This window comes from Rhinolophus sinicus, linkage group LG04, assembly GCF_036562045.2.
Source record: "Rhinolophus sinicus isolate RSC01 linkage group LG04, ASM3656204v1, whole genome shotgun sequence".
Lineage (NCBI taxonomy): Eukaryota > Metazoa > Chordata > Mammalia > Chiroptera > Rhinolophidae > Rhinolophus > Rhinolophus sinicus.
The window spans coordinates 55130083-55155758 of NC_133754.1; the positions used below are offsets into that span (position 1 = coordinate 55130083).

The 25676-nt window shown below is 39.3% G+C and overlaps 2 protein-coding genes across 10 annotated transcripts in view; one reads left to right on the plus strand and one right to left on the minus strand.

The window, feature by feature from the left end:
• Positions 1-1284: 1284 nt before the first annotated feature.
• PCID2 (PCI domain containing 2) lies at positions 1285-22415 on the minus strand. 8 transcript variants are annotated; one of them, XM_019746556.2, is made up of 14 exons: positions 22246-22415; positions 19026-19115; positions 17811-17884; positions 16632-16697; positions 15228-15269; positions 14153-14207; positions 10376-10479; positions 6697-6772; positions 5823-5964; positions 4534-4634; positions 3473-3546; positions 3193-3318; positions 2171-2294; positions 1287-1798 (listed from the first exon to the last, which is right to left on the minus strand). In XM_019746556.2, exons 1-14 carry the CDS (start codon positions 22279-22281, stop codon positions 1709-1711), a joined length of 1200 nt encoding a protein of 399 aa, XP_019602115.1. In that variant the 5' UTR covers positions 22282-22415; the 3' UTR covers positions 1287-1708. The 8 variants fall into 8 exon arrangements, with proteins under 8 accessions (XP_074185651.1, XP_019602115.1, XP_074185650.1 ...); XM_074329549.1 differs by having other exon boundaries at positions 15228-15267; positions 16630-16697; positions 22168-22296; XM_074329551.1 differs by having other exon boundaries at positions 1290-1798; positions 15228-15267; positions 16630-16697; positions 22134-22258.
• CUL4A (cullin 4A) overlaps positions 22407-25676 on the plus strand; it is a 57523-nt gene continuing 54253 nt past the window's right edge. Inside the window, exons 1-2 of one of the 2 annotated variants that reach the window (XM_019746552.2) lie at positions 22407-23042; positions 24004-24119. In XM_019746552.2, the coding sequence (XP_019602111.1) occupies positions 22889-23042; positions 24004-24119 (270 nt within the window). In that variant the 5' untranslated portion in view covers positions 22407-22888. The remainder of the gene's footprint in view (positions 23043-24003; positions 24120-25676) is intronic. The other variant, XM_019746551.2, reaches the window with a different exon arrangement.

Sequence of the window (25676 nt, forward strand, 5' to 3'; positions counted from 1 at the left end):
ATGAACGTAGCTTTAGTCTAACAACAAACATACCATAAGTGTATGTCTTTGGGATGGAAGCGGCTAAGAATTGCTAGTTACAGACAAAGCGTGACCTCACAGTTGTGCCAGCTTCGCTGATTGCCAGTGTGCATGAAAGGGTTACTTGGTGTTAGAAGAAGCAACTAGAAGAGACAGCACAGGAGAAAAAAATAATACTGAGAGGAATATTACACGGAACAATTTTAGAGAAAGAATCAGGAAGCACAAGAGGTTGAAAGAAGACAGAAAATGCAGGGCCTTTAAATAGGGCTGTGTGCTCGGAGAGGCACTTCCCATGGAGGGAAAACTCCCGGGCAGGTTCTAGGGAGCTGCTGGATCAGAGCCAGCACCGAGAACCAGACCGCTGACTCTGTTATTTAACACTTTTGTGCCACATCCCAGGGCACAAAATCCATCCCAGGGTAGATGTGATCTACCAAACGGGGCAGAGTTAAAAGCTGGAACAGTACTGAACCACAGTGATTATCTATTATCACGATGAAGAGTATTAGGTTGGTGCAAAAGTCATTGCGGTTTAAAAGGTTAAAAATTGCAAAAACCGCAATGACTTTTGCACCAACCTAATAGCACTCGCGTCCAGCCCAAAACTGTGCTTCCCTGAAGAGCAGAACTCCACATCGAGGTCCAAGTTTGTGCCAGAATGAAAAGTGAGCGCAAACGGATGAAAATGTTTACTTTTAGGTTAATCTCTTAGTTCTTAAGGAAGTAGCAAAACTGCTCCTCAACTAAGTGTATATAATTTTCAGTCCCCCAGTTTCCCGAGAGAAATAAAAGCACCTATAAGCTAACGGCTCTGCAGACCCACAGGTGTGGTGGAGAGAGGGCCGCTAACTCCAGAAGCATGTGCATGGGTGACTGTGGTCTGCCGGGGCCTTCTTATTGTTGAAGAGCAGAGGATTATTTTAAGGATTAAAAATGTGAGGTGATTTGGACACTCTTGAGTGAACTACAGGGAGTTTAAATACAATTCAGATTTTTCAGTCTAACAGTTCTAAAATACACTAAGTATCTCTTTCATTTCTGATATTATACTTTAGCCCCAGAATTAAACTTTTTTGTGTGTGTTGGGGTGCAATCCGCTGATGCGCTGGCCCATTTCTCTGAAGTGTGTCTTTGTTTGAAGTTTAATTACCTGAGATCCTGTTGGGACCAGGTCTTTGCAAAAATAAATGTGCTAATCTAATGCAGACTAGTGGTGAGGGCAGTGGGGGATCAAGAGCGAATTTTAAAGTCTTAGCAAAATTTGCTATCCTAGAAGATATAATAAAGACTATGACATTTGTATAAATTCAGAATGCTTTTATAGAAAGACTTATATAAAAAGTTACAAAGATGCATTTATGAACAATACTTATGGAGAAGTAAACTATAGCTGCCTGAGACAGAGCCTCCTTCACAGACGTTTCACCAAAACTCCAGAACCAAGAGAGGGGTCTGCACTATCTGAAAAGGGAATTCCAGGTCTCTGTGAGGTTGACATTAGTTATGAGTGATGACGGAGATTTCAAGGTGTCCGTGTGTGGTGGCAAGTTCAGTTTCAGCATCCCTGGGTAAAGAGCCTCAAAGAGATTCTGGTTGCAGAGAATAAAATCACGGCACAGGAATGATTTCATCAGCACAATAAAAACCTAGAGGAATACACTTCTTCTCAGGACCGTTTATACATTCAACACACTGTCGACAGCGGAGGGAACGGGTTTTGCTTGCTGACAACTAGCTTCTGATGCTGATGTGATATATAGCCTTTAATGTGACCCTGTGGGAGAGAAAGACACAGTTGGCTTATGATTCTGAGTCACATCACTGATGTTGGGTGAGTTAATTACTTAGTTCCATGGCGTAAGTATTATTCCCCAATCGGAGTGCAATTCAAGTCCTCAGGGGGACAATGAATAAATATATATATAGTGGAGAATATAGAAATATATGTTACACCCACCCACCTGCACCCCCATAAAGCCCTGTGAATATTATAGTATTTGCTGGGATAAAATTAGTTTACCAGAAAATACCTTCACGAAAGCAAAGGGCCTGATAATAACTTTTAACACCACTACATCAAAGCTTCACATTTTAGACCAAGTCCTACTGGGAAGAGCTGCCGACACTGAACAAGGAGCTCACACACCATGTATATCAGGTTGGCCAGAATACACTGGACTTCATCAATGTCCACGTCTTCCACCTGCATGAATTTCAAGGCAACTAGAAAAGCATCCAGAGACAACTGGTGTGTTTTGAGTAACAAGTACCTGAAAGAGGGAAACAGAGGTCCATGCTAGTTACCAACAGTGTGTACATACTTTGAAGGTTAAGAAAAGATGCACTGAGTCAGTAGAAAACATATCTTCTAACAAACCATTGTTCAAAAGGATGAAAAAAAATATACCACCTATTTAGATACATTCTAAAAATAATATATTTATATTAAATATAATTTTGACTTTTCAATTCTAAAAAGCCACTAGTACAAATATAATTTTTTCTATTTACTGAGTTATTCATGAAATCTAAGAAGCACGTATTTTCATATTTTAATATCTCTGAAATAAGGATGTATCTTAAAATGGATAATGTCTTATGGATTCAATGAAATACGTCCTTACTATATTTGATATACTACCCACTGCTATAAAGTCTGCCTTTGTTTGAAGATTAATTAACTTGATCCTGTTAGGACCAGGCCTTGGAGAAGAGTCAACTTCCAGTGTTACATGGAAGAAAAAAAATTGTGGAATTCAACTTTCTGACAAATAAAAGTGGCAGGGGGAGGTTTAGTTGATTATGAATAAAGGAAATGAACAATTAGTCCCACACACTCTATAAAATGTGAAATATTTGATTCTTAGGGCTCATGTTTTAAAGTATCTCTTACAAAGATCTCTGATCACACATAACCCGTTATTCCTCCCACAAGTGAGCCTTTGCTCACTCACCTGTGTGGTACCAAGGCCCATAAGGCAGTGGGCTGGCCTCGGAAGGTTTATTTTATTCCACACAATGAAAGGAAAGGTGAAGGGACCTCGTCTACACAGACTGACAATCCCATCTTAGAAGACACAGCACCTGTTACTGTAAGTTTTCATAACCTGAAAACTCTACTGCAGGAGTCATACTAAGAGATTAATTTATTAAAAACACTTTGCTTACACTTTCTTAAAAAGATTCCTGTAGGTGATGATCTTCAGCTTTTCAAGAATAAGGAAGATACCACAGCGGATAAAAAAGGTCTCGTGCTTTGTCAGAGCCTCGTTCAACAGAAGGAGATTGCCTTCACTGAGTGATGGGGAAAGATGCACAAGCACAGTCACAAAACAAACTCCCAGGACGAGATCGCATCAAAAAGCAATTACCTTTCCCAGAACGTGCGTGAAATTTGTATTAATTTCATATTTTAAAAGATCCCAAATGGAAAAGGATAAAATACTACCTTACAGCTTTGGTTACTTCAGCAAACTGCATGAGATGATACTTTTTCAAAAGCTCAATGGTTGGCATGTGACCCTAAGATAAAGAATTAATTTTCCAGAATAAGAGCCCTTTCATTTTAATAGAATTGTTTTTGATAAAATTCTTATCAAGGAATTAAGTTTTAAAAACTTGCAACCTTATGTTTCTTAGAATTTCTTCCTAAGTAGCTGAACAAAAATTAAAAACATCATACCAAATAAAAAAACAAATGTTGATCTAGAAATCAGAAAACCTTGGTATAATACAGTTTTGTCATTCAGTTCCATATGACCTTTTTCTTGACCTTCTTGTGTCTCTTACCTTTAGATCATAGGAGGTGATTAGTAACTGAAGAAATACTAGTAGGAGATTTAGGAATACAGAAACATCATCTAGAAGAATCATCTAAAAAATTTAAATAGGTTGTTTCTGTGAAGTAGGGTTAGAAGTGGAGAGGGGTAGGTACAATATCATTGCTTTTCCATTATAAGCTATCCTGAACTATTTAAGTTTTAACCAAATGTGTGTATTGTTTTAATAATTTTTTTTTAAATTTTAAGTGGGAGGAAAGGAAGCTCTATCTAACACTTTGAGGATGTTTTAATCAATTAAAATGCTAGTTATTTGTCATTGCTTTTCAGGTATCAAAAATGACTTTTGGTGATACGCTACTTGTACCTACAGACAGGCTGAAATGACATTTTTTCTTCTTTATTGCTAACCCATTTTTATTAATTTAGATTTTTAGGGGGGATAGAAATAATATGTACTTGTTTTATTTGTCCTACATACATTAAACTTTTGAGTTAGATACTTTAAAAAGAAATAAAGCACAGACAAAGCATTTCCAGAAGGATCTGAAAGTGTCAATCATGAAGATACATGGTTCAGGCTACACGCAAGCTATTCTTCTTCCATTTTGGGCTGTGCTCATATGCATCTGAGATTGTGATCAACTACACACCATCTGCTGTATTTTAAAAAGTCTATCAACTTCTTCAAAGAAACAAGCTCTGTAAGAAATGAGTAACAATCACTTACCAAGAGCATTTTTACTGGCAGTAAATATATCAGAATCATCCTTTTGTTCTTCTGGCTTAAACGGTGACAGTGCTCAAAGGCAAAGGACAAGTATTCCTCGGCTGCAGAGACACCAACAAGGTCAGACCAACAGCATTTTAACCAGGCTTTGTACGCTCTATGAAACACAAAGTCACTCAAGTTCCCAACCTGTTCCTTATTCTACCTTTTATCCTTACACAAAGGGCTCTAACGTTTTCAGAAACTACAAGTATGTACCATTAATACTAAGAAATGATTTCTTGCTGTTAGGTATTCAAAAATACTACTCAATGAATCTTCAGGGGACACACAAATCAGTATCTCAATAGACTTCAATAGAATATAATTTAAAAGCTTCTATTCTTATGCTTCATATTTTAAGGGAAAAAAGCAGCGATGGGGAATAACCAAGGAAAGCCCTTCTTCAAAAGCCCTAGATCTATGAAAGAAAATGAAAAGTTGGTCTGTATAAGTCTATAGAATAAAAAAAACAGAGTAATTGTTATGAAAGAGCTGTTATTTTTGTCATCAGAGAATCCATGGCTACAACACATGGAAAGAAAAGTGACTATGTATCTTGTATTGCCTGAAGTTATGTTGTTTTGTGTGCTGTTGAAGTGAGTTTAAAAAGTCTGGTCTGAATACAATAAAGAACCACCTCATGCCAGCTAATCAAAAAGTTTAAAAAGAGAAAAACTGGCTTCATGTTCTTGAGAAAATTAACGACATAATTACATAATAATGTGATTACATGAAAGCGTCGCTCTGAGGTGGTAATGACGCCATCATCCATGGCCACAAACACCCAAGATGACACCAGTCCAAAGATACATTCCCACTGCTCGTTTGGGCGTCCCCTGTGGGATTTCTATAAGCTGTAAGTCGGCAGCTGAGCTAAGTGCTGCCCTATCTCCATGTCCTATGTCAACACGATCAGCACAAACAAAAGGAGAAAACAACTACTTATGTTCAATGCCAAGAATACCGGTGCTTAACTACCTCACACAAAAAAGACATCCACGATAACGGAGACTCCGACACATATTTCAGAGACCCAGCATGGAATAAGTAACTTCAAATAGAATTTTCTTTTTAATTAACCAAATATAGTGTAAAAAAATAATCAAAAAATATAACTTGGACTTGGTTTACACCTATACTCCACTTTAAGTAATAAAATGCAATAATTGTGTCCTCTGAAACTGTATCACAGAAGTTGTTCAGAAAGCAATCTATTGAAAACACTGGGGAAAAGATTAACAACATACCTTGCTTAAAGTCACTATCGAACATGGCCTTCCGTCCAACATAGTACCTGTATGTCACCCTCTGTGCAGTGCTGTAATCATCTTTCAGGTTTGAGCTGTCAATGGCTCTGATTAGGGGTTTACACAAATGGAGTTTGTTGATCTATAACAAATAACAATCCACTTATTATAAAAAACAAAAACAAAAAAGGAGGACAAACTGCTACTCTACTAAGCATATGCTCCCTTAAACAAGGAATTACAAAACCCAATATATTATCAAAATTGATTATTTAATACTGAAAACGAAAACTCAAGCTGCACGGCATAGATTACATCCACTTTAGAAGGCCGTAAGAAGTGCTTTAGAGAAGAGTTGCTTCCAGGGCAGATGTGCCCCACGAATGGAAGGCCCACCAAGAGGGGCCAGGTCCCAGCCGCTAGTGTGTAACAGAGCTGCTCTTCACCTGGCTGATTTCATGTGGCAAAGAATGACTTCTTTACCCATATGCACTCCCATCTGTTCCACAGTTAATTATTACAATAGCAGTAGAAGGCTCTGGAATGAAACCCCTCACTTAAAGCCCAGTTGCACCACACTGGGCACGCTGCTTGGTATGTGGGTGCCTTAGTTTCCCCTGGAGCCCACAGCACTTACCTCATAGTGTTGAGGTTTAAATAAGACAACACACAAGAAGCATTTACAACAGTGCCTGGCACTTAGCAGGCGCTCAGCAAATGTTAGTGCTTAGGATTATAAATATGGTTAGGTAATGATCACTTCCCAAGCAATGCTAGGGAGGCTAGCTGATAATTAATAGAAATGGTACCTGGGAAGGTTAGGAGAAATAAAGTTTATAAAGATAAATTATAAAATATTCAAACAGAAGCCTACCTTAAAGTAAATCTTGAATAACTGGTTCACCAGAAACAGCATCCCCCACTTCTTAGAGTCCTCTATACCTGCGCGACTATGGGAAAATAATTTTTTATAGTTACATAGGAAATAAAAATTTTATTTATAAATCACAAAATAAACTGCCCACACAAATTAATATCTTGAGATAAAAATCTCACAGCTTAAGTAAGGCCTATCTATGAAATAAAATAACATTAATGAAACAAAAAATGTATTATGTAATGGGTAAAATAGAAAAATCCAAATAAGGACTTCTAACCCCCCATTTAAATATTTGGGCAATATTCTCCCCCAGCTGCAGCAGCTGAAAACTGCTTTGTTTGCAGCAATATAATGTAAAAATTGTTATAAAGTATTTTTGAAAAATGGATAAAATATTTTCCCTTATCTTTACAACAAAATGAATCACTAAAATAGACAACAACATGGATGAATCTCAGAAAGAGCGGGACACAGAACACATACTGGGTGGGTCCCTTTATATGAAGTTACCAAACAGGTAGAACCAATCTACAGTGGGGAAAACTCAGAACCGTGGTGAGGGACTGCCTGAGGTGGGGGATGAAGGAAATTTCTGGGGCGATGTTAATGTCCTATAGCTCAATAGGGGTTTGGGTTATACAGGTGTTACGTACTTATCAAAACTCAGCAAATACACAGTTAAGATTTGTGTGGTTCACTGTATATTTTACCTCAAAATACAAAAGATAAACTGAAGTATTTAGGGGAAAGTTTACTCATGCGTACTGCATTATTTAGGGGAAACTGTACTGATGTATGCAATAACTTTGAAATGCATCAAAAAGCTAAACTGATGGATAGAGGGAAAGCATATGAACAGATGATGAAGTATAGTAAAATATTAATGATAGAAGTAGTAGGTCTATAGGTATTCACTGTAAAATTCTTTAAACTGTTGAATGTTTGAAAATTTTTATGATACAAAGTTGAAAAACAATTCAGAATTGAGTGTGCCATGTGTTTGCATTCTGCGATGGTTCTTCTTGGCAGAGCTTGCAGACTCTCACAGACAGTGGTGCTAGAAAGAAAGAGGGCCAATGGCAGGTTGCCTGGAAACACTAAATCCTGCAGCATGAAGTCAAAGCGCAATGAAATAAAAGTGCCCAATATAGAAACAAGCAGGGTGTTCACAAGCCGGGGAAAAACAAATTGCTCCTTAAGATCCAGATGTGCCCATACAGAAAGACTTAAAATAAGGTAACACAATTTAGTATTAAAATATCAAAGTCTATTTTATGATAACTGCCAGCTTCTTAATATGATTCTTTTCACTAACTAGTAGTATGACCTCAAACAAGAATATCTTCTCTCTCTCTAGGGTTCATTTTCCTCCCAGTAAAATGGAGATAAATAATACTGTTCTACCAACCTCTAAAAGGTATGATTAAAAAAAAAAAGACATCCGTGTACTTTGTAACTTACATAAAATTCTCTTAGGGTACTGTCTTCACCACTCTGGCACCAGGGACAATGACCTCTTCTGGAGACATGTGACAAAGCAAAGCCTAAGGGAAAGGACTGTCACCTGAAATTTGCTTTTGTTTCTGGGGTCTAGTCCTAGGAGTGGAAGTGCTGGGTCATATTGTCACTCTGTGTTTAACTATTTGAGGAACTGTCATACTGCTTTGCAAAGTGACTGCACCATTTTACATTCCACCAGCAATGTATGAGGGTTCTAAATTCTCCACATCATTGTCAACACTTGCCTCGTCTGTCTTTTTGATTCTAGCCATCCTGCTGGGTGTAAAGTGGCAGCTCATGGTGATTTTGATTTGCATTCCCTTAGTGACTAACGATGGTAAACATCTTTTTATGGACTTATTGGCCATTTGTTTATCTTCTTTGCAGAAATGTCTATTCAAATCCTTTGCCCATTTTTTAATTGGATAATTTGTCTTTTTATGGTTGAGTTATAACAGTTTTTATATATTCTGGATACTGGACATTTACCGGTTATATTATTTGCAAATATTTTTTTTCCCATTCTATGGTTGTTTTTCACTCTTTGATAGTGTCCTTTGAAGCACATAGTTTTTAATTTTGATGAAGTCAATTTATCTATTTTTTTCTCCAGTTGCTTGTGCTAATGGTGTCACAGCTTAAAAAAGAAACCACTGCCAAATCCAAGGTCATGATCATTGCTGGGCAGGACTACACAAAGACAATTACAAGTCTCCATGTCATGAATATTTACTGAATGCTACCACAGAGTGAGAGACACTATGTGAAAGCAACATATGTACCCTCATGGACTTTGCAACCGAACAAACATCATCCAAATAACTACTCTTGATAAATAAGTACAATGAATACAAAGTGCAGCCTGCTATGAAAGTTTACAAAAGGAGAACTGTATCTACTCTGAGGCTCGGTGATGAGAAGTGTTAGAGAAGCTGAAAGCTATGAAACGAGTGGAGACAGCCAGATGAAGAGCTGGGGGGCCATGCCAGGCAAAGGAAACAACATTTTTGGAAAGCTTCAGTGGGGAAGTATCCCGGTACCCTGAGGAATTAAGTCCATTTTTGGTTGGAATGTCTTAAGATGGAGTTGGTGGGGCCAGTGGTGAGAAATGAGAAGCTCGAATACTTTCTGGGAACAAGAGATTATTTGTTTATTTATATATGAAAAGCTTTACTTTTTATTTCTTTGCTTTACAATTTCCTAAAATTCCCCAATAGCCATGATTTTATAATGGGTGAAGAGATGGGAGTTTCAGGAGAAAAATGGAAACTCTAAAGTAAAATCAAATGGAAAGTATAGAATTAAAAAATAAATAGTGACTGATACTAATCAACTTGAAACCAGGTCAACATAAATTATCCAAAAATGAAAGAAAGAGGAAAAAAAAGATTAAGAAATAAACAGCCCATTGGTGCCCTGTGGAATAATATCCTGCAGTCTAACATACATGTAATTCGACTAGCAGAAAGATAAGAGAAAAAATGGGACCAAAAAGTAGTTGAATGTGAAAGATTAATTAAATAAATAAATAATCTAATAAAAAACATCAGCTTAGAGATCCAAGAAGCCCAAAGCATCCTAAATATGAGAAATACAAAAACGTGTGGTTATATCAGGGTCAAATTATTGAAAGCCAAAAATGAAGAGAAAAAATAGAGGAAAGAGGCATTATATACCAGGAAACAATGATAAGAATGACAACTGATTTCTCATCAGAGACCTAAGACAGATAATGGAATGACATTGGTAAAAGAAAATAAAGGTCAATATAGAATTCTTCATCTAGCAAAAAGATTCTTTAAAAATTAAGACAAAGAGTTTCAGAAAAATGAAAGCTTAGAGATTTCATTGTCAGCAGACCTATAGTAAAAGCAAAATGCTAAAGCAAGTTCTCAGAGTAAAGGGAAATGGTACCAGATGAAAACTTAGATCTACAGAAGGTATTAAAGAACTCCAGAAATGGTAAATAGGTGGGTAAATGTAAAAGACTATATTTTTCTCTTATTTCCTTATAGAAAAATGGACCATTTAAAGCAAAAAAAAAAAAAAAAAAAAAAAAAGACTGTGGGTTTACAACATATGTAGAAGTAAAACAAAAGTCAACAACAAAGGCTAGGAAGGGGCAATGTGCTGGGATAGGAGACTGGTAATATCTCAGTCTCCAAAACCTTACGTGTCACTGGCACAGACGCGGAAACAGCTCATCAACAATTCAGCTGCTTTTTCCAACATGTCCCCGACTTTGCTTTTTCCTTTCTTTACCAACTGCTGATCTGCCTAATAGAATATAAAAACATTTACTTTTCATTTCTGCTAGAATCCTTAATTAAAAAGAAAATCACAGTGCAGCTAGAAGCAAATATGTCTACAACTAAGAGTCAAAGTCCCAAAAGGTTTTGGCGAAATCATCTAGTCTATAGTACGTTATTTTTTTGTTTTTTAAACTAAATTTTATTTTTGTAAGGAGGGCGCAGCTCACAGTGGCCCACGCGGGGATTGAACCAGCAACCTTGGTGTTATTAGCACCATGCTCTAACCAACTGAGTTAACTGGCCACCCTTATACTGATATTTTTAAAAGCTGAGAAATCTATAGCTTATTCCAACTCTTCCACAAATCAAATATGTCTTCAAACAATGCAAGCTACTAAGTCAGTCCCCAATTTTTTAAGCCTGCTTCACATGTGGCCCTGTATTGCTAAGCAGCCTCTTCTTACCTCAATGACTTTCCTCTCTCCTATGCATGGCTAGTCAAAACCCTTGAAACACACTTTCGATAGACAGCAAAATTGTTACCAAGTTTGATTCTTCCCTTATTTTTAGGATAGTCTTGGTTAAAGAAAACCAGTTTTCTCCCACTCATATTCTCCCTACCACAGGTTCGCCGAGTACGGCCCATGAGCTCCTGAGATCCACATGGACAAACTATTCTCATGATCACACTAAGCCACTATGTCTTTTTATTGTATTGACATTTGGACTGATGGTGCAAAAACAATGGTAGGTGAAACCACTGGTGCCTTCCCAGAGGCACCAGCATAAACTAGTAGTCACCAGTCTTAACACCAAGTACCTACAATCCATCAATCAACCAACCAGTAAAACTAATTTCACTTTAAAATGTCCTTAATGATACAGTAAATAGTAACTTTATTAAGTCTTGGTCCTCAAGTACATAAATTTTTAATATTCTTTGACGAAATGGGAAATATATACAAAGCACGTCTACTGCATACCGAAACGAAGTATGATGGTTGTTTTAAGGAAAAGTATTTGGCAGCTGCTGGAGCTGCCAGCTGGACCAAGGAACAAATGGCTGATCGACAAGCAAAACAATCCAGGCATGGGTAGACAGAGGGCCATATGCTCCAAAGCGAATGAAAGAAGTATGTCTCTTCCAGGCAAACTACTGACAGTACTTGTTGCCAATGACAATATTTGTGCTTTCAAGAAAAAATAAGAATTTTGGAAAACTTGTATTGACCACCGTAAACGTGGCAGCTTTCCACTACTTCCAAAGCTTTTCTGATGAGGTCACTGTAAATGAATAAACGGAGAGCTTTTCTGATTCGGGGTTTCTTACATAATGAAATATATAAACATTTGGAACATCTGCATACTCAGTGAATTAAAATTTTCCAAATGTTTAACGAATGTTACAAAATTATGCAAGTGTAAGAGAGCCATTCAAAGTGCAAGAAACCAGCTGATTCTGATGTAACAGTGGAAAAAGGTCACTGCTATGCTTCAGAGAACCACACTGTAACTACCATGTTTCCCTGAAAATAAGATCTAGCCAGACCATCAGCTCTAATGCGACTTTTGGAGCAAAAATTAATATAAGACCCAGTATTATATTATAGTGTGTTATATTGTATTATATTATCCTGGTATTATTATATTGTATTATATTAGACCCTGTATTGTACTGTATTGTATTGTATTAGACCCAGTCTTATATTAAAATAAGACCGGGTCTTATATTTTTGCTCCAAAAGACGCATTAGAGTTGATGGTCTGGCTAGGTCTTATTTTCAGGAAACACGGTACCTTTTCGAGTTTAGGTATAGCTCAAAGAAGAGTATCCAGAATTATCTGAAAAGGTTACTAAAATACAATTATTTGAAAAGACTACTAAATTACTCCTCCCTTTTCCATCTGCATTTGTGTGAGTCCAGACTGTCTTTATATATTCAACCAAAACAACATATTGCCACAGAGTGGATGCAGAAGCAGATATGAGAATCTGGGTAGCTTCTGTTAAGCCAGACATTAAAGAGTTTAAACTATAAAAGAATGCCACCTTCTTCTTAGTACATTTTGTTCATTCTGGAAGTATATTTTTTATTTAAAAGACAATTATGTTACCATGTAAAAGGTTTATCATTTTAAATGAATATTAAAATTTTTCCCAATTAAAATTTCTAATACAGTAAATATAAATAGATAAAATACATACAAACAAAAGCTTCTGAGGGTCTTCAATAATTTTTATTTAAGTGATAATATTTTTCAGTTCCAAAATTTCCATTTGGTTCTTCTTTATATATAGAGGGTGCCAAAAAAATGTATACACATTTTAAGAAAGGAAAAAACTGTATTAAAATTGTAATATAATGAATGGTGCTAGTATTCCTTTGATTAACACCATCTTTTGAGCGAACATCATACTACATATTGCTACCATAATTCAATTCAACTTCAAAAAGTAATATATAGATAACATCTCTTAAAATGTATACATTTTTTTGGCACCCCCAGAATATTCTACTTCTTTGCTGAGACTGTCTACCTTTTCATTTGTTTCAAGCAGGTTTGTAATTGCTCCTTTAGGCTTTTTATGATGGCTGATGTAAAATCCTTATCACGGAATTCCAACATTGTGTCATCTCAGTGTTGGTGTTACTGAGTCTCTCTCTTCATTCAAAACCTCAAAGGCTAAGATTTTCCTGATTCTTGGTATGATAAGTGATTCTCAATTATATCCTGGATATTCGGGTATTACTACCTTATGAGACTATGGAACTTATTTCTCTTGTTTCAGCAGGCCTCCGCTGATGCCATGCTAGTGGAGAAACAGAGGCTCTATCTCTTTGGCATTGGGTGGGGTAGGGGGGCTGGCTCCCCATGGGCCTTGCTGACAGGTGGGTGGGGACCTGCAGACTGTGTGTAGAACACGGTAGGGATTGCTGAACAGCTCTGTCCTGATGGGCTGCTTTCCCCATTCCTGCTCTTCTTGGGACTTCTTCATCTCTGCCTATTGGTGTTTCTGGGTTTCTGGGACCCATGCTAGGACAGACAGGAGGCAGAAAGGAAATGCAGGAAACTCACTGCTAGCTTTTTTGCAAGTCCCTTTCTTCTCTCCACCTCTCAGAGCCATGTTGGCTTTAAAATTCCCAGCAGGAGGAATGGGAAAAATGTGCCCACTCCATCTTATCCAGGATGAGAAATCATCAATAATTTTTAAAACTGTAAAGGGCCCTTAGGACCAAAACCTTGAGAAATGCTGCTCCAAAACTGGCTTATACTGACCCCTAAGGATCTTTACATCCTCATACCAGAGAAATCCTTAGCTATTATCTCAATTTACATTAAGGTAGAATTCCTTAAGATAGGGGACAGACTACATCTGAAAAGTAGAAGAGAATGCAGAATCGCTCATCTATTATTGCTTCACCCCCTTTAAAAAAAAATCACATGCCATTAATGGTTAATCATATACAGAGACAACTCCTTCTACAGTGACAGTATGAAAATCGATATTTATGTAAATCTGTTCACATCAACCCAAAAAGAACAATTAGTTAAGATATCCCCTGTTCTGTGCTCTCTGTACCAGCTATATCCCAACCCCTACCCATTCCTCAAAACTTTTGGAAAGAATGACATGAAAATAAACAACAGATACCAAGTCTGGGTTTTAAAACAATCATGATAAAAATTGAACTTACATTATTGGCAAATATTCGAAGATCAAGTGCTACTGCATACATAACAGGCAAAGCCCTACAGGGGCAAAAAAGCAAGCATGTTTGAAGAGGCTATGAGGTCAGAGAGTCTCTTACCAGAAGCGGAATGAGACCGTCCCCAAGGGCTATGACTTGGAATGGGAGTCAGTACCCCCGCAAAAATCCAATGGCTACTGTTACCTTCCTCACCTTTCATCAGCAGAGGCTGCAGTCCCTGGGCTCTGACCCACACAGAGGCCAGACACTGAAGCTCCACACCCACTGCCCCAGACCCTCCTCAGAAGCCCAGAGCCTGAGGCATCCAGGTGTCCCCAGGCTGAGGCGGGATCTCCTCACACTGATCTCAGGACATCCTCCTGTCCCACAAGCCCCCACTGTTATCCAAACAGCTCCATTAAAACAAGGTGTGGTTTAGGAGGTTCCTAACAGCAACCAGAGTATGCAACAGACAAATGTTATAGAACAATTTTTTAGAAATCTAGTTGGCAGTATTGGTCTTCCTTTCATGGATAAGCCTTTACTTAAAAAGGGGGTGTTGTTGTCTTTTTTGGTTGTTTTTTCCAGTAAAAGGTATTTGCAAGCCTCTAGGTATTTTAGTATAAACAAAATTTCAGTATTCACCTAGTTTCTTAATAAATCAAAAATCATAAAATTAAGAATTAGTTTGGTGAGCAATTTAAAATAGCCCAATTATGTATCATATTACCCGAAATGAACTGTAGTTGATCTACCTCTTTTGTCTGAGTTTAAAACCAAAAGTAAGTTCAAAATTCACAATTAAAGGGCAAAAATAGTATTCAGTAAATATTTGGGGGCATGAAAGAGTTGAAATAAAAATATTTCCCATTTATATAAACACACTGCAAATAATCTGGCTGATCTGCCATTTAAGTTTACATTGACTATTAAAACTCCATTATCCATGTTTATATTAATACACGATTTTAAATGTCCACATAGAAAACATAATATATATTCATTTAGAATAAATTTTTTAAACGTATCTGCTAAAAAAAAAAAACTCTGCTAATTTCTAGCTGTTTTTGTTCATACTTACCAGTTTTCTTCTTTGTGGGCCTGAAATGCCCGCAGGAATGATGTATTATATTAAGGAAGATATGGCATATACAATTCAAATAATACTACTAATGATAATAAATAGAAGAATTCTAAACTTTAAGGAGTATAGCTCACTATTTAGAAAATTATGTGAACCCACAGCAGTAAGTTCTTGAGGAAAAAAGTGTAAAAGCCCATTTATAAATATCTGAGTATCATAAGTAAGGTATAAGTATACTAAATATATTTATTTCATACATACTTGCTCCAAAGTTAAGAAAAAGACTGGTTATGAGATTTTTTACATGGGCAATCTCAAACATTTTATTTGGTTTCTCTGAGTCCAGATGATCACAAGTTATAAGTAGTGGGCTGAAGAATATGTAGTATAAAGTTTGATTCATCAATTATAGATTCTTGAATTCAAAGGAGACTGTTTGGAACCAACTCCCTTCTGCGTATAAACAAAATGGTAAAAAAATAAGCCAATTCAAGTCTAGAGATACATATAAATACAAGGACATTCACTGACTAGGGCCTTAGCTGGGAGGTAATACTTAAATGATTTAAATCAGAAAATGGCTTCAAGTCTTCAGTGACAGCAATTAAATGACAATGTGTTGAGTCCACTCTCGTCCATCTATGCTTGGATTTTGGAGTTCTGATATTCCACCAAGGGGACTTACCCAGTCCTTGTAACAATACTTAATGACTTAAGGGCAATACATTATTATTCTTCACAAGAGAACTAAATAAAATCCTTAATCATAACCAATGTTCTCCCTTATGTAACTGGATGGCAGTCTTAAGATCCATGCTAAATTTAAGTATGGATCAAGTAAAATAGCTAAATGAGTTTCTCTTCCAAAAATTTTTAGTTCTTTTCTAATTAAAAGGATGAATAAAATTGGCCCAATGTTTCAAGATCTTAAACCCCAAATAATGCATCGTATTTGTTATAAATTGAACAGTTTGGGCGGTCGGATGGCTCAGCTGGTTAGAGCGCAAGCTCTTAACAACATGGTTGCCTGTTCGATTCCCACATGGGCCAGTGAGCTGTGCCCTCCACAACTAGATTGAAGACAATCTGCCGCTGAGCTGCTGGTGGGGCGGCTGGATGGCTCAGTTGGTTAGAGTGCGAGCTCTTAACAACAAGGTTGCCATTTCGATTCCCGCATGGGATGGTGGGCTGTGCCCCCCACAACTAGGTTGAAAACGGCGACTGGACTTGGAGCTGAGCTGCGTCCTCCACCACTGGATTGAAGGACGACTTGACTTGGGGCTGATGGGTCCTGGAAAAACACACTGGTCCCCAATGTTCCCCAATTAAATTAAAAAATAATAAAATAAAAATAAATAAATAAAAATAAATTGAACAGTTAACACAAATGACAAAAGATATTGGACGATGACAGTCTGGCATTTGTATGCCTCTATGAAGTCATGGTTTCCCACTGCATAAGTGCACCTGAAAAAGAAATGTTGGAGACTGAGGACAGAGGCAGCAGAATGTTCATTTAGAGTGAACCTAGATGAAAACCTAGAAGTGAACTAGGTAGACCATACATCTTACTTCCATCACAAACACCTTAGTTCTCAGCTGATCCTAGAATGAAAGCTGGACCTCCTGCTTTGCAGGCTACAAAAGTTGAAGGAAGATAAGAAACACACAAATAACTATTTGAAGTAAAATGTGTTGGAGTAAGATGAAATTCCACATTAAGTTTTGAGACTACTCTTTTAAGTCCCAGAAGGAGAAACCTAGCTGCCAGCAGGTTTTATTAGTAATATGCACTGATAATACAGTATGGCACTTTTATTGTATCTATGGATGATGACCCTCTAACTAGATGCCGAGCTGGGTAGAGACAGTATTAGCTCATCACCAAATCTGGAATCCCATGGCACACTGCACAGAGCTAGAAAATAACAGCTTCACGCTACAAAGAACACATTGGCACTCCAACTTTTCCAAAGATGTTACAGGGCTACCCCACCTTGCCCCCTGCATGCCAGCCTCTCTGAAACACTAGAGGTATTACAGGCAAGAAGGCACTCAAACACCACACACTTTAAGGATATAAAGCTTTGCCTGAATTGATGGTTTAGAGATAAATATAGTAGAAATGAAATATAAATAAAAAGCGGTATTTCATTTGCTTTGCTCAGCTCTAGTTTCTTTCCCAGTAAGGCAATGAGGTGGGCATGTTTCCTTGAAAAATCCAAGTCAATGGTGGGCTCTACACCCTACTAAACGAAAGGCCACTATATAGCCAATATGATGGTTATCAAGAGATTTTTTTTTTAATGGTATCACACAATAGACATATGAAGATACACGATCACAATACAATTTTAACTTTTAAAAACAAGTGTGATCCTTGAAATGAAAAACATGTTTATTAACATTTTAAAGTTTTTTAAATATCACGCTTTTCACAGGCTTTACCAAAGTAAAATTATAAACACACTTTTCTACTTTTTCAAAGTAAATCATTCACTGCTTCAAGCATTAGATGATGTTAAATAAAATCCTTAGTCAATTCAGCAATTTCAAAATTTGCTTGTTTTACTTCCTCACCTTAAATGAGCTGCAAACATTTCATCATAAGGGGGTTCCAAAACTTGTTGACACTTCTCTTCTGGAGAGGCCAACTAAATTAAATATGAAGGAAAATGGCAAAAATAAAATTAACAGGCATGGAAAGAATGCAATGTGTAGAAAGATATTTAAACAAACCTGTGTTTCAAAAGGAGTTACACTTTACAGTTAACAGTAACACTTTACACTTTAGCACGTCTAAACAAAAGGTTCATTACTTCAACTATTCATCAAGCATGAACTAGGTATAGGGCACTAGATGAATACAATGTTTTATCTACCACAGGCTAGGAAATAGTCTAGGCACTTTCATATATATCTTAATGTTTAACAGCCAGTTAGTTAAGAAATATTTAGTAAGTAGCTACTATGTGCTTAATAAATAAGGCATACAATACCTTATATAAATAAGGCCTAATGAATTAAAGATGCCATGTTAGGAATCACTCCTCAGGTGCCTGGTGATAGAACCACCCTTTCTGTGCCCTGGGCTAGACTAGCTGACATTTATTTCTAATTCTTCCTTTCTTCTCAATGGCCAAATTTTAGATAATATGAGCATCATAATGGATTATATTTAGCACACTGAATTTAAAAAAAAAAGGGGAATCAATGAGTCCACTCTGATACTGATATAATACACATATAAATGTGGGAGAGGAAAAATAACAACATCAGAAAAACCATCATTCTATAGTCCCTAATGAAATAACTGATTCAGGCAATGGCCTCCAGTGAGTGGAACCATCAGATGGAAGGTTCACAGGGAATTTTGTACTGAAGAACTCAGTCTTAGAGTACAAATGGGCAAACAGACGTGCAGGCCCCTGATGCAATCAATACAAAACACATAGCACCAACTATGGAGTGTCTGGCTAGCAAGCTGAACCTGAGTCTCCTCAAGTGTCTGGCACTAATTTCTATTTGGAGCAATGGTTTTCAATATGTTCTGTATATTAGAACAACCTAGGGGACTTTAAATTTAAAAATAAATAGATAGATAGATAGATAGATAGATAGATAGATAGATAGATAGATAGATGCCTGCTTCTACTCCAGAAACTGGTTTACACAGTTTGAGGTATAGCCTATACACTGCGAAATATAATCAGCAATGTAGAAGCTCAAACTCTAAACTTCTCTTAGGAAGCCAGATAGCCTGTACCCCTTTGTGTGTGTACTCTTTTCACATACCTGAAGCCGTGGGTTGGCAACATGAGGATGCTTGAAAGATACCAGCTCCGCACAGGATGCCCCGTCTCTGGTGTCGATTGCTTCATAGACCTGCAGCATTGGAGAAAAGAAAAGGTAAGTAGAAAATAAAACACTCTATTCTAATAGAACCTAAACAACACATTGTATACCACCAAAATTCATTTTCCCTACTTTGAAAGGGTCAGCATAATCAAAATATAATAGTCAATATTGTCTTTAGCCAGCAAACAATAACTACATTTCAAAATGCGATCTTCTGGAGGCAAATAAACAGGTGACTTACTGTGAAAAACAATGAGAGGGCAGAATAAGCCAGTTTATTATTTGGTTATTAATGAAGGTGATTTATTCTAGTTTTACTCGGTCACACAAGCAAACATTTGAAAATTCACTTACACAGCTTAAGGGAAAAGAAAGCGCTTATAGGGGCTGGCCCGGTGGCTCAGGCAGTTGGAGCTCCGTGTTCCTAACGCTGAAGGCTGCCGGTTCGAATCCCACATGGGCCAGTGGGCTCTCAACCACAAGGCTGCTGGTTGGACTCCTCGAACCCCGTTAAGGGATGGTGGGCTGTGCCCCCTGCAACTAACAATGGCAACTGGACCTGGAACTGAGCTGCGCCCTCCACAACTAAGATTGAAAGGACAACAACTTGACTTGGAAAAAGTCCTGGAAGGACACACTGTTCCCCAATAAAGTCCTGTTCCCCTTCCCCAATCAAAATCTTAAAAAAAAAAAAAGCGCTTATAAACCATTTATTTCCAACATTCAAAAGGCGGTTCTATTCAACCTAAATATAAAAGAAAAATTGGATGGCAATGGCTAAATAAATGGTGTCACAGTGTGCTGTGAAAAAGAATGAAATAGATCTACACGTAATAACAGGAAAGTGTCCGCAATATGCTTACCGTTAAGCAAAAAAAAGAAAACAGAAAAAAGAAAAAAAAGAGTCACAGGAGGCGGTGGCTCAGGCGGTTAGAGCTCCATGCTCCTAATGCTGAAGGCTGCCAGTTTGATTCCCACATGGGCCAGTGGGCTCTCAACTACAAGGTTGCCAATTCGATTCCTCGACTCCCGCAAGGGATGGTGGGCTGTGCCCCCTGCAACTGGCAACGGCAACTGGACCTGGAGCTGAGCTGCGCCCTCTACAACTAAGATTGAAAGGACAACAACTTGACTTGGAAAAAGTCCTGGAAGTACACACTGTTCCCCAATAAAGTTCTGTTTAAAAAAAAAGTCACAGGAAAACTGCATAACTTGATCTGGGAGAAAAAGACAAACTATGTCTGACACGCAAGCACAGAAAGAAGTGCAGGGCCCCACACCACACCAGCTGACCCCTTGGGGTGAGGGCTGAGAAGGCTTTTATCTTATATATTTCTATACTGGAAGACTGTATTATAGTAGACACTTGTATTAGAAAACCAAATGTTATTTTTAAATTACGTGTATCAAAGATGACATAAAAATCCTAACAATATGAGGAGAAAGCCAAGCAGAAAGCTGCATATACAGTGTAATTTATCTACAATAAAATTACATATATAAACTTTATACCCACGCAAGACTCTGACCAGGGACATCGTAAAGAAAATATCCAAAGGGTACACAAATGAGAAGGTGCTCACATCTTACCCACAAGTGAAATGCAACACGATATCTCTACACATCTACCAGAAGAGTTAAAATTAAAAAGGTTGACCATACTAAGCGCTCCAAGAATATAAAGTGACTGAAACTCTCATGCATTGCTAGGGAAGGGGTGAAGTGGCAGCCACTCTGAGACACTGGTGTACCTACTAATGAGCGCATACACCTACTCCCCGACGCAGTAATCCTATGCCCAGGCACCTGCAGCCAGAAGAAATGGGGCATAAATCACCAGGACACCAAAAGGACCCAATTCCTCATCCGTTGTACCACTCAGGGCATCAACTGGGAAAGTCTACACTACCCTATCTAATGAAGATTTTGCCACTTGACTATTCAACAAAACTATGTAAGCACTTACATTTTGAGCCAGCAATCCAGCGTACTTTACAATATGAAATAAATTTGTGCAGGGTTACTTGTTGATGCATTCTGAGTAATCATAAAATATTGGTCCCATCAGTGCCCCTGCCTCAAGGAAGCTGATAAAGGATGCCAAATTTCCCATCATGTGTGTGTGTGTGGGGGGAGGGGAACAGGGATGGCGACCAACTATCTTAAAGAACTGATTCTTAGTAACTATTCAACAAGCACTATCATTCTTCTTCTCATCATCACCCCAAATGGTTTCATGAAATAAGACAGACAATTGAAGGAGATTCTCATTGTGGTCCTCTGAGAATGCAGAGAACAAGACCAAGAGGTAGTTTGGTGAAACAGAGTCAGACAGACCAGCATGAATACTACCTTTACTCCTCACTAGAATGAGTAGGTCTGAACACCGGCAAATCACTCAGCTTTACCACCCAGCCTACGGAGGAGCTTCACACCCTTCTATATGCCTCCACTTATCTAGTCGACAAATTACATTCAGCGTCCACATGAGTAAGACACCAGTCAAGCACCCTGAATGAAAAAAGGGAAAAAAAGAAATGGAACGAGGAGTGGGCAAGAAAACTGTAAAAGGTTAACAAAAACATTCTGGAGAGATTCTATAGTCATATTGGTTCTCCAATGTCTATGTCCTTGCTCAACTTAATGTTAACTCTGCAAAGATAAGGCCACAGTAGACCTATCCTAAGACCTTTTATTTAAGGATAGGTCTACTGTGGTACTATGAGTAGAGGCTCGCAGCCAGCATGACTTGCTATCTCCATCTCCTACTTCCACCAGTGTCTGTCCGAAACAAAACTCGAAGTCAGGCCTTTAGTGACTACACAGGGGCTGAACCCCCTACTTCTTCGAGTGGTTAACGGGCCCTTCAGCATCCGCTAGGACTAAGTCCCCCTCCCCCCCACACACACATATATTCACGTCCCTAAATTGAGGGCAGCGACCACCGGTGCACTCCCGGGGTCCCTAAGAAACAGTGGTGTGCCTGCCTCAGTCGTCCCGTCTGGCTAACAAGGTCTCAGGCTCAGCCGGGCCGGCAGCGCATACCTCGACCCCGGCCACGCACGCGCCGGCCGCCCACCTGGACCCCAAAGTCCAGCAGGCCAAGGGAAGGAGAAGACTCCGCAGACCGAGCGCGATTGGACCCAACGAACGTTACCTGCTGCAGATACTGGTTTATAGTGATGTGCGCCATGGCGGTACCCACCCCCAGGACCGGGCGGAGCTTGAGCTCCGGGCCGGCCCGTCACTTCCGGCCCGCGGTCCGTTCTCCGCCCCGCGCCTCCAACCCCACTTTCCCCGAACTTCGGTTCCGCAGGGAGTCTTTGCGGGAGCGTGATCCCCGACCCGGCATGGCAACGCGCCCGGGCTGAGGAAGGCTGGGGTCTCTGTGTTGGGATTCCCCCGCCTCCCCTCGGCGAGGACGCCTCGTCCGCGCCCCTACAGTGCTCCGGGACACGCCGGGCCCCCGGAGCTGACGGGGCTTGCGCTCCGCCGCCCCCTCGACTGTTGCAAGTTTCACACGGACCGCGGCTGACGCGGACTGGCCGCGCTCGCGAGCTTCGGGGTCGTGGGCCGGATCGGGCCCACGGTCGCGTTGGAGCTGGGGCCGGGGGGAGACCGGACGGCGGTTGGGCCAGGCCAAAGCGGCGTTTGGGCCAGGACTGAGCGGCGCTGACGGAGCCTGGAGTTGCTGAGGGGAAAGGAGAGGAGAGGCCCGGGTGCCCGGCCGCGCGGGTCGGAGAGGAGGCGGAGGAGGCGGCCGGACGGGGCGGGGCGCCCGCTGCTTCCCGGCCGCAGCCATGGCCGACGAGACCCCCAGGAAGGGCAACTTCTCGGCGCTCGTCGGGCACACCAACGGCCTCACCAAGCCCGCGTCCCTCGCCGCGGCCGCCGTCACCTCCAAGCCAGGGGGCAGCGGCGGCTCCAAGAAACTAGTGATCAAGAATTTCCGAGGTGGGTACGGGGAGCGGCCTAGGGACGGGAGACCTAGTGGGCCGGGGAGGAGGGGACAGTTACAGGGAGGAGCCTGGGGGCCGAGGATGGAGTTGGGGGGGCGGCCCGGGACAGAGCTGGGGGTCGGCCTGGGGAGAAGCAACGCGAGGGCTGGAGGTGTTGGGCGGAGCGGCCTCAAGGCACCAGTGGCGGTGGGGGTTGCGGGGGTTGTGGTCCGCTGGACTCCCGACTGTTCGGACGCCTCCTTCCCAGTTGGCGGTCATTGGTCCCGGCTTTAGACTCTCAGAGTAGGTTAGGGGTCCCCGGGCTCCCCCCGATGAGGGCGCGGGCCTTTCCGAATGTCGGCTTAAGCTGCGGTGAGGGCAGCGGGTTGAGTTTACTGGTAGCAACGTTCTCCTTAATCTGTATAGTTGGTCCAGTTGGAATAAAATAGGCCAAATAATTCAAGTATCTTGATTGGCATGGCAGAGCAAGAATAAGTAGCAGCTACTGACGCTCTTCGTGATGTAATTTTTATTACTTCCTCCACTTTTCATCAGTTGTATCACTGATGCTATCAAAATAAGAAGCACCTTTGATGTAGAGATGGCAATTATAAGCTTATTCTTCACCTTCCTCCCAACGTTGAACAATTTAACTCGACTTTAAATGTTGTATAGAACTTAACTAGTCCATGTATACGTTTGTAAAGTCAACTTATGTGAAAGGACACTAAGATTTGTATATTTCCTGTGTGTTTTTATCCTAAGTATCAATATGAAGTGTATTTAGGCAAACAGATGTTACAGTTGCACAGTCTGTAACCTAACAAATTTATAAATACGATACTTTGTATTGAAAAAACCTAATTTCTGTGTTCCTTACCTGTGTGTCTTTTAACGTACATTTTCATAGACTGTTTTTTGAAAGATTATGACTGTTAGCATACATGTCATTCCTCACTGACTATCTGTATTTACAGACAGACCCAAATTGCCTGATAACTACACTCAGGACACCTGGCAGAAACTTCATGAGGCAGTGAAAGCCATACAAAGTAGTACTTCCATCAAATACAACCTGGAAGAGCTCTACCAGGTAAGGCTCCATGTATGGCAAAAAGTAGAGCTTGTTAGAATTCTCATTGAGATATAAATCCTGAATTTTCTTAGACAAGGACATCTTCAGGACATGATGAGGCCAGCATCCTGTGTCTGTCTCACTTACCTAGTTGTTTTTATAGTTGTCTGAATCACATGATTATCCAACTCTAGTGAAATGTGATACAGACGTGGATTATGTGGTCCTCGGTATTGTTTCAGAGTCAATAATGAAGGAAATACTAGAAATCCAAGTGTTTGCCTCCAACAAGGACAGGAGTCCTATGACAGCATGTCCGGAGTCAATGAGTGTTCTCATTTTTTGGTGGTTTTGGGATTTTTGTTTTATGTTTTCAGGCTTAAGCTCCTAGAAAGATATCTAAAGTTATTCCATTAAAGGAGAGAGATGTGTTTCTAAGAGCCACATGACTTAATATTTTCCAAATACGCAGCAAATTAATGTTATAATTCCATTATGTTATATATAAAACTCTTATTATGGTTTCACTTGTTAATAGAGATGTTTTTTCCCACTTCATTGTGTTTTCTGATTACTTGTTGCAATTCAAATGCAAAACAGATTTTGATGTATTTAATTTAAAGTAATGATGTTCTATTTCTAACATAAAAAATGGTCAAAAGTACATTTTACTATTTGGATATTCCATTTACAAGCAGACTGGTTTTTCTGATATTTTGTTTTTAAAGAATAACATTTGTTAACTAATCTAATATTCACATTTTGGGTAGCAATATGATATCCTGTTAAGAAATATGAATTTAAAAATTTTTTGTGTTTACATAAGTGAGTACATTGTAAAAATTATGGAAACTACAAAAAGAGTACAAAGAAGAAAATAAAAACCATTTATGTTCCAAAGAAGACTACTCTTGACAGTTTGATGGATATATGTGCCTTCTTTGTCTTAAGTTTGTGTATTGTATTTTTTCAACTTTATTAAGGTATAATTTTACATATACTATGTATTTCAATAAGTTTTAACATATATATACAATTTTATGACCACCACCACAATCAAGATATAAACTATTAATATTTCCACCACTCCAAAAAGTTTCCTGAGGCACCTTTCCATTTAGTCTTCTCCCCTGACTCCCAATTATTGGCAATCTGATTTGCTTTCTGTCAGTATATTTTGCCATTTCTGGGGTCTCATTTGAATGGATTTTGCAATCTTTTTGATACTTGACATTTTTTTGGGGGGGAATATTGGGGAACAGTGTGTTTTTCCAGGTCCCATCAGCTCCAAGTCGTTGTCCTGGCCCATGTGGGAATCAAACCGGCAATTCTGTTGTTAAGAGCTTGGGCGCTAACTAACTGAGCCATCTGGCTGCTTCTATACCTGACTTCTTTCCCTTAGGGTAGTGCTTGTGAGATTCATGCATATACTATGTGACAGTAATTTGTTTTTTTGTTACTGAGTAGCATAGGTATCACAGTTGGTTATCCTTTCACCAGTTAATGGTTATTTGGGATTCCAGTTTTTGGTTATTATGAATAAAACTGCTGTGAACAATAACAAATAGGTCTTTG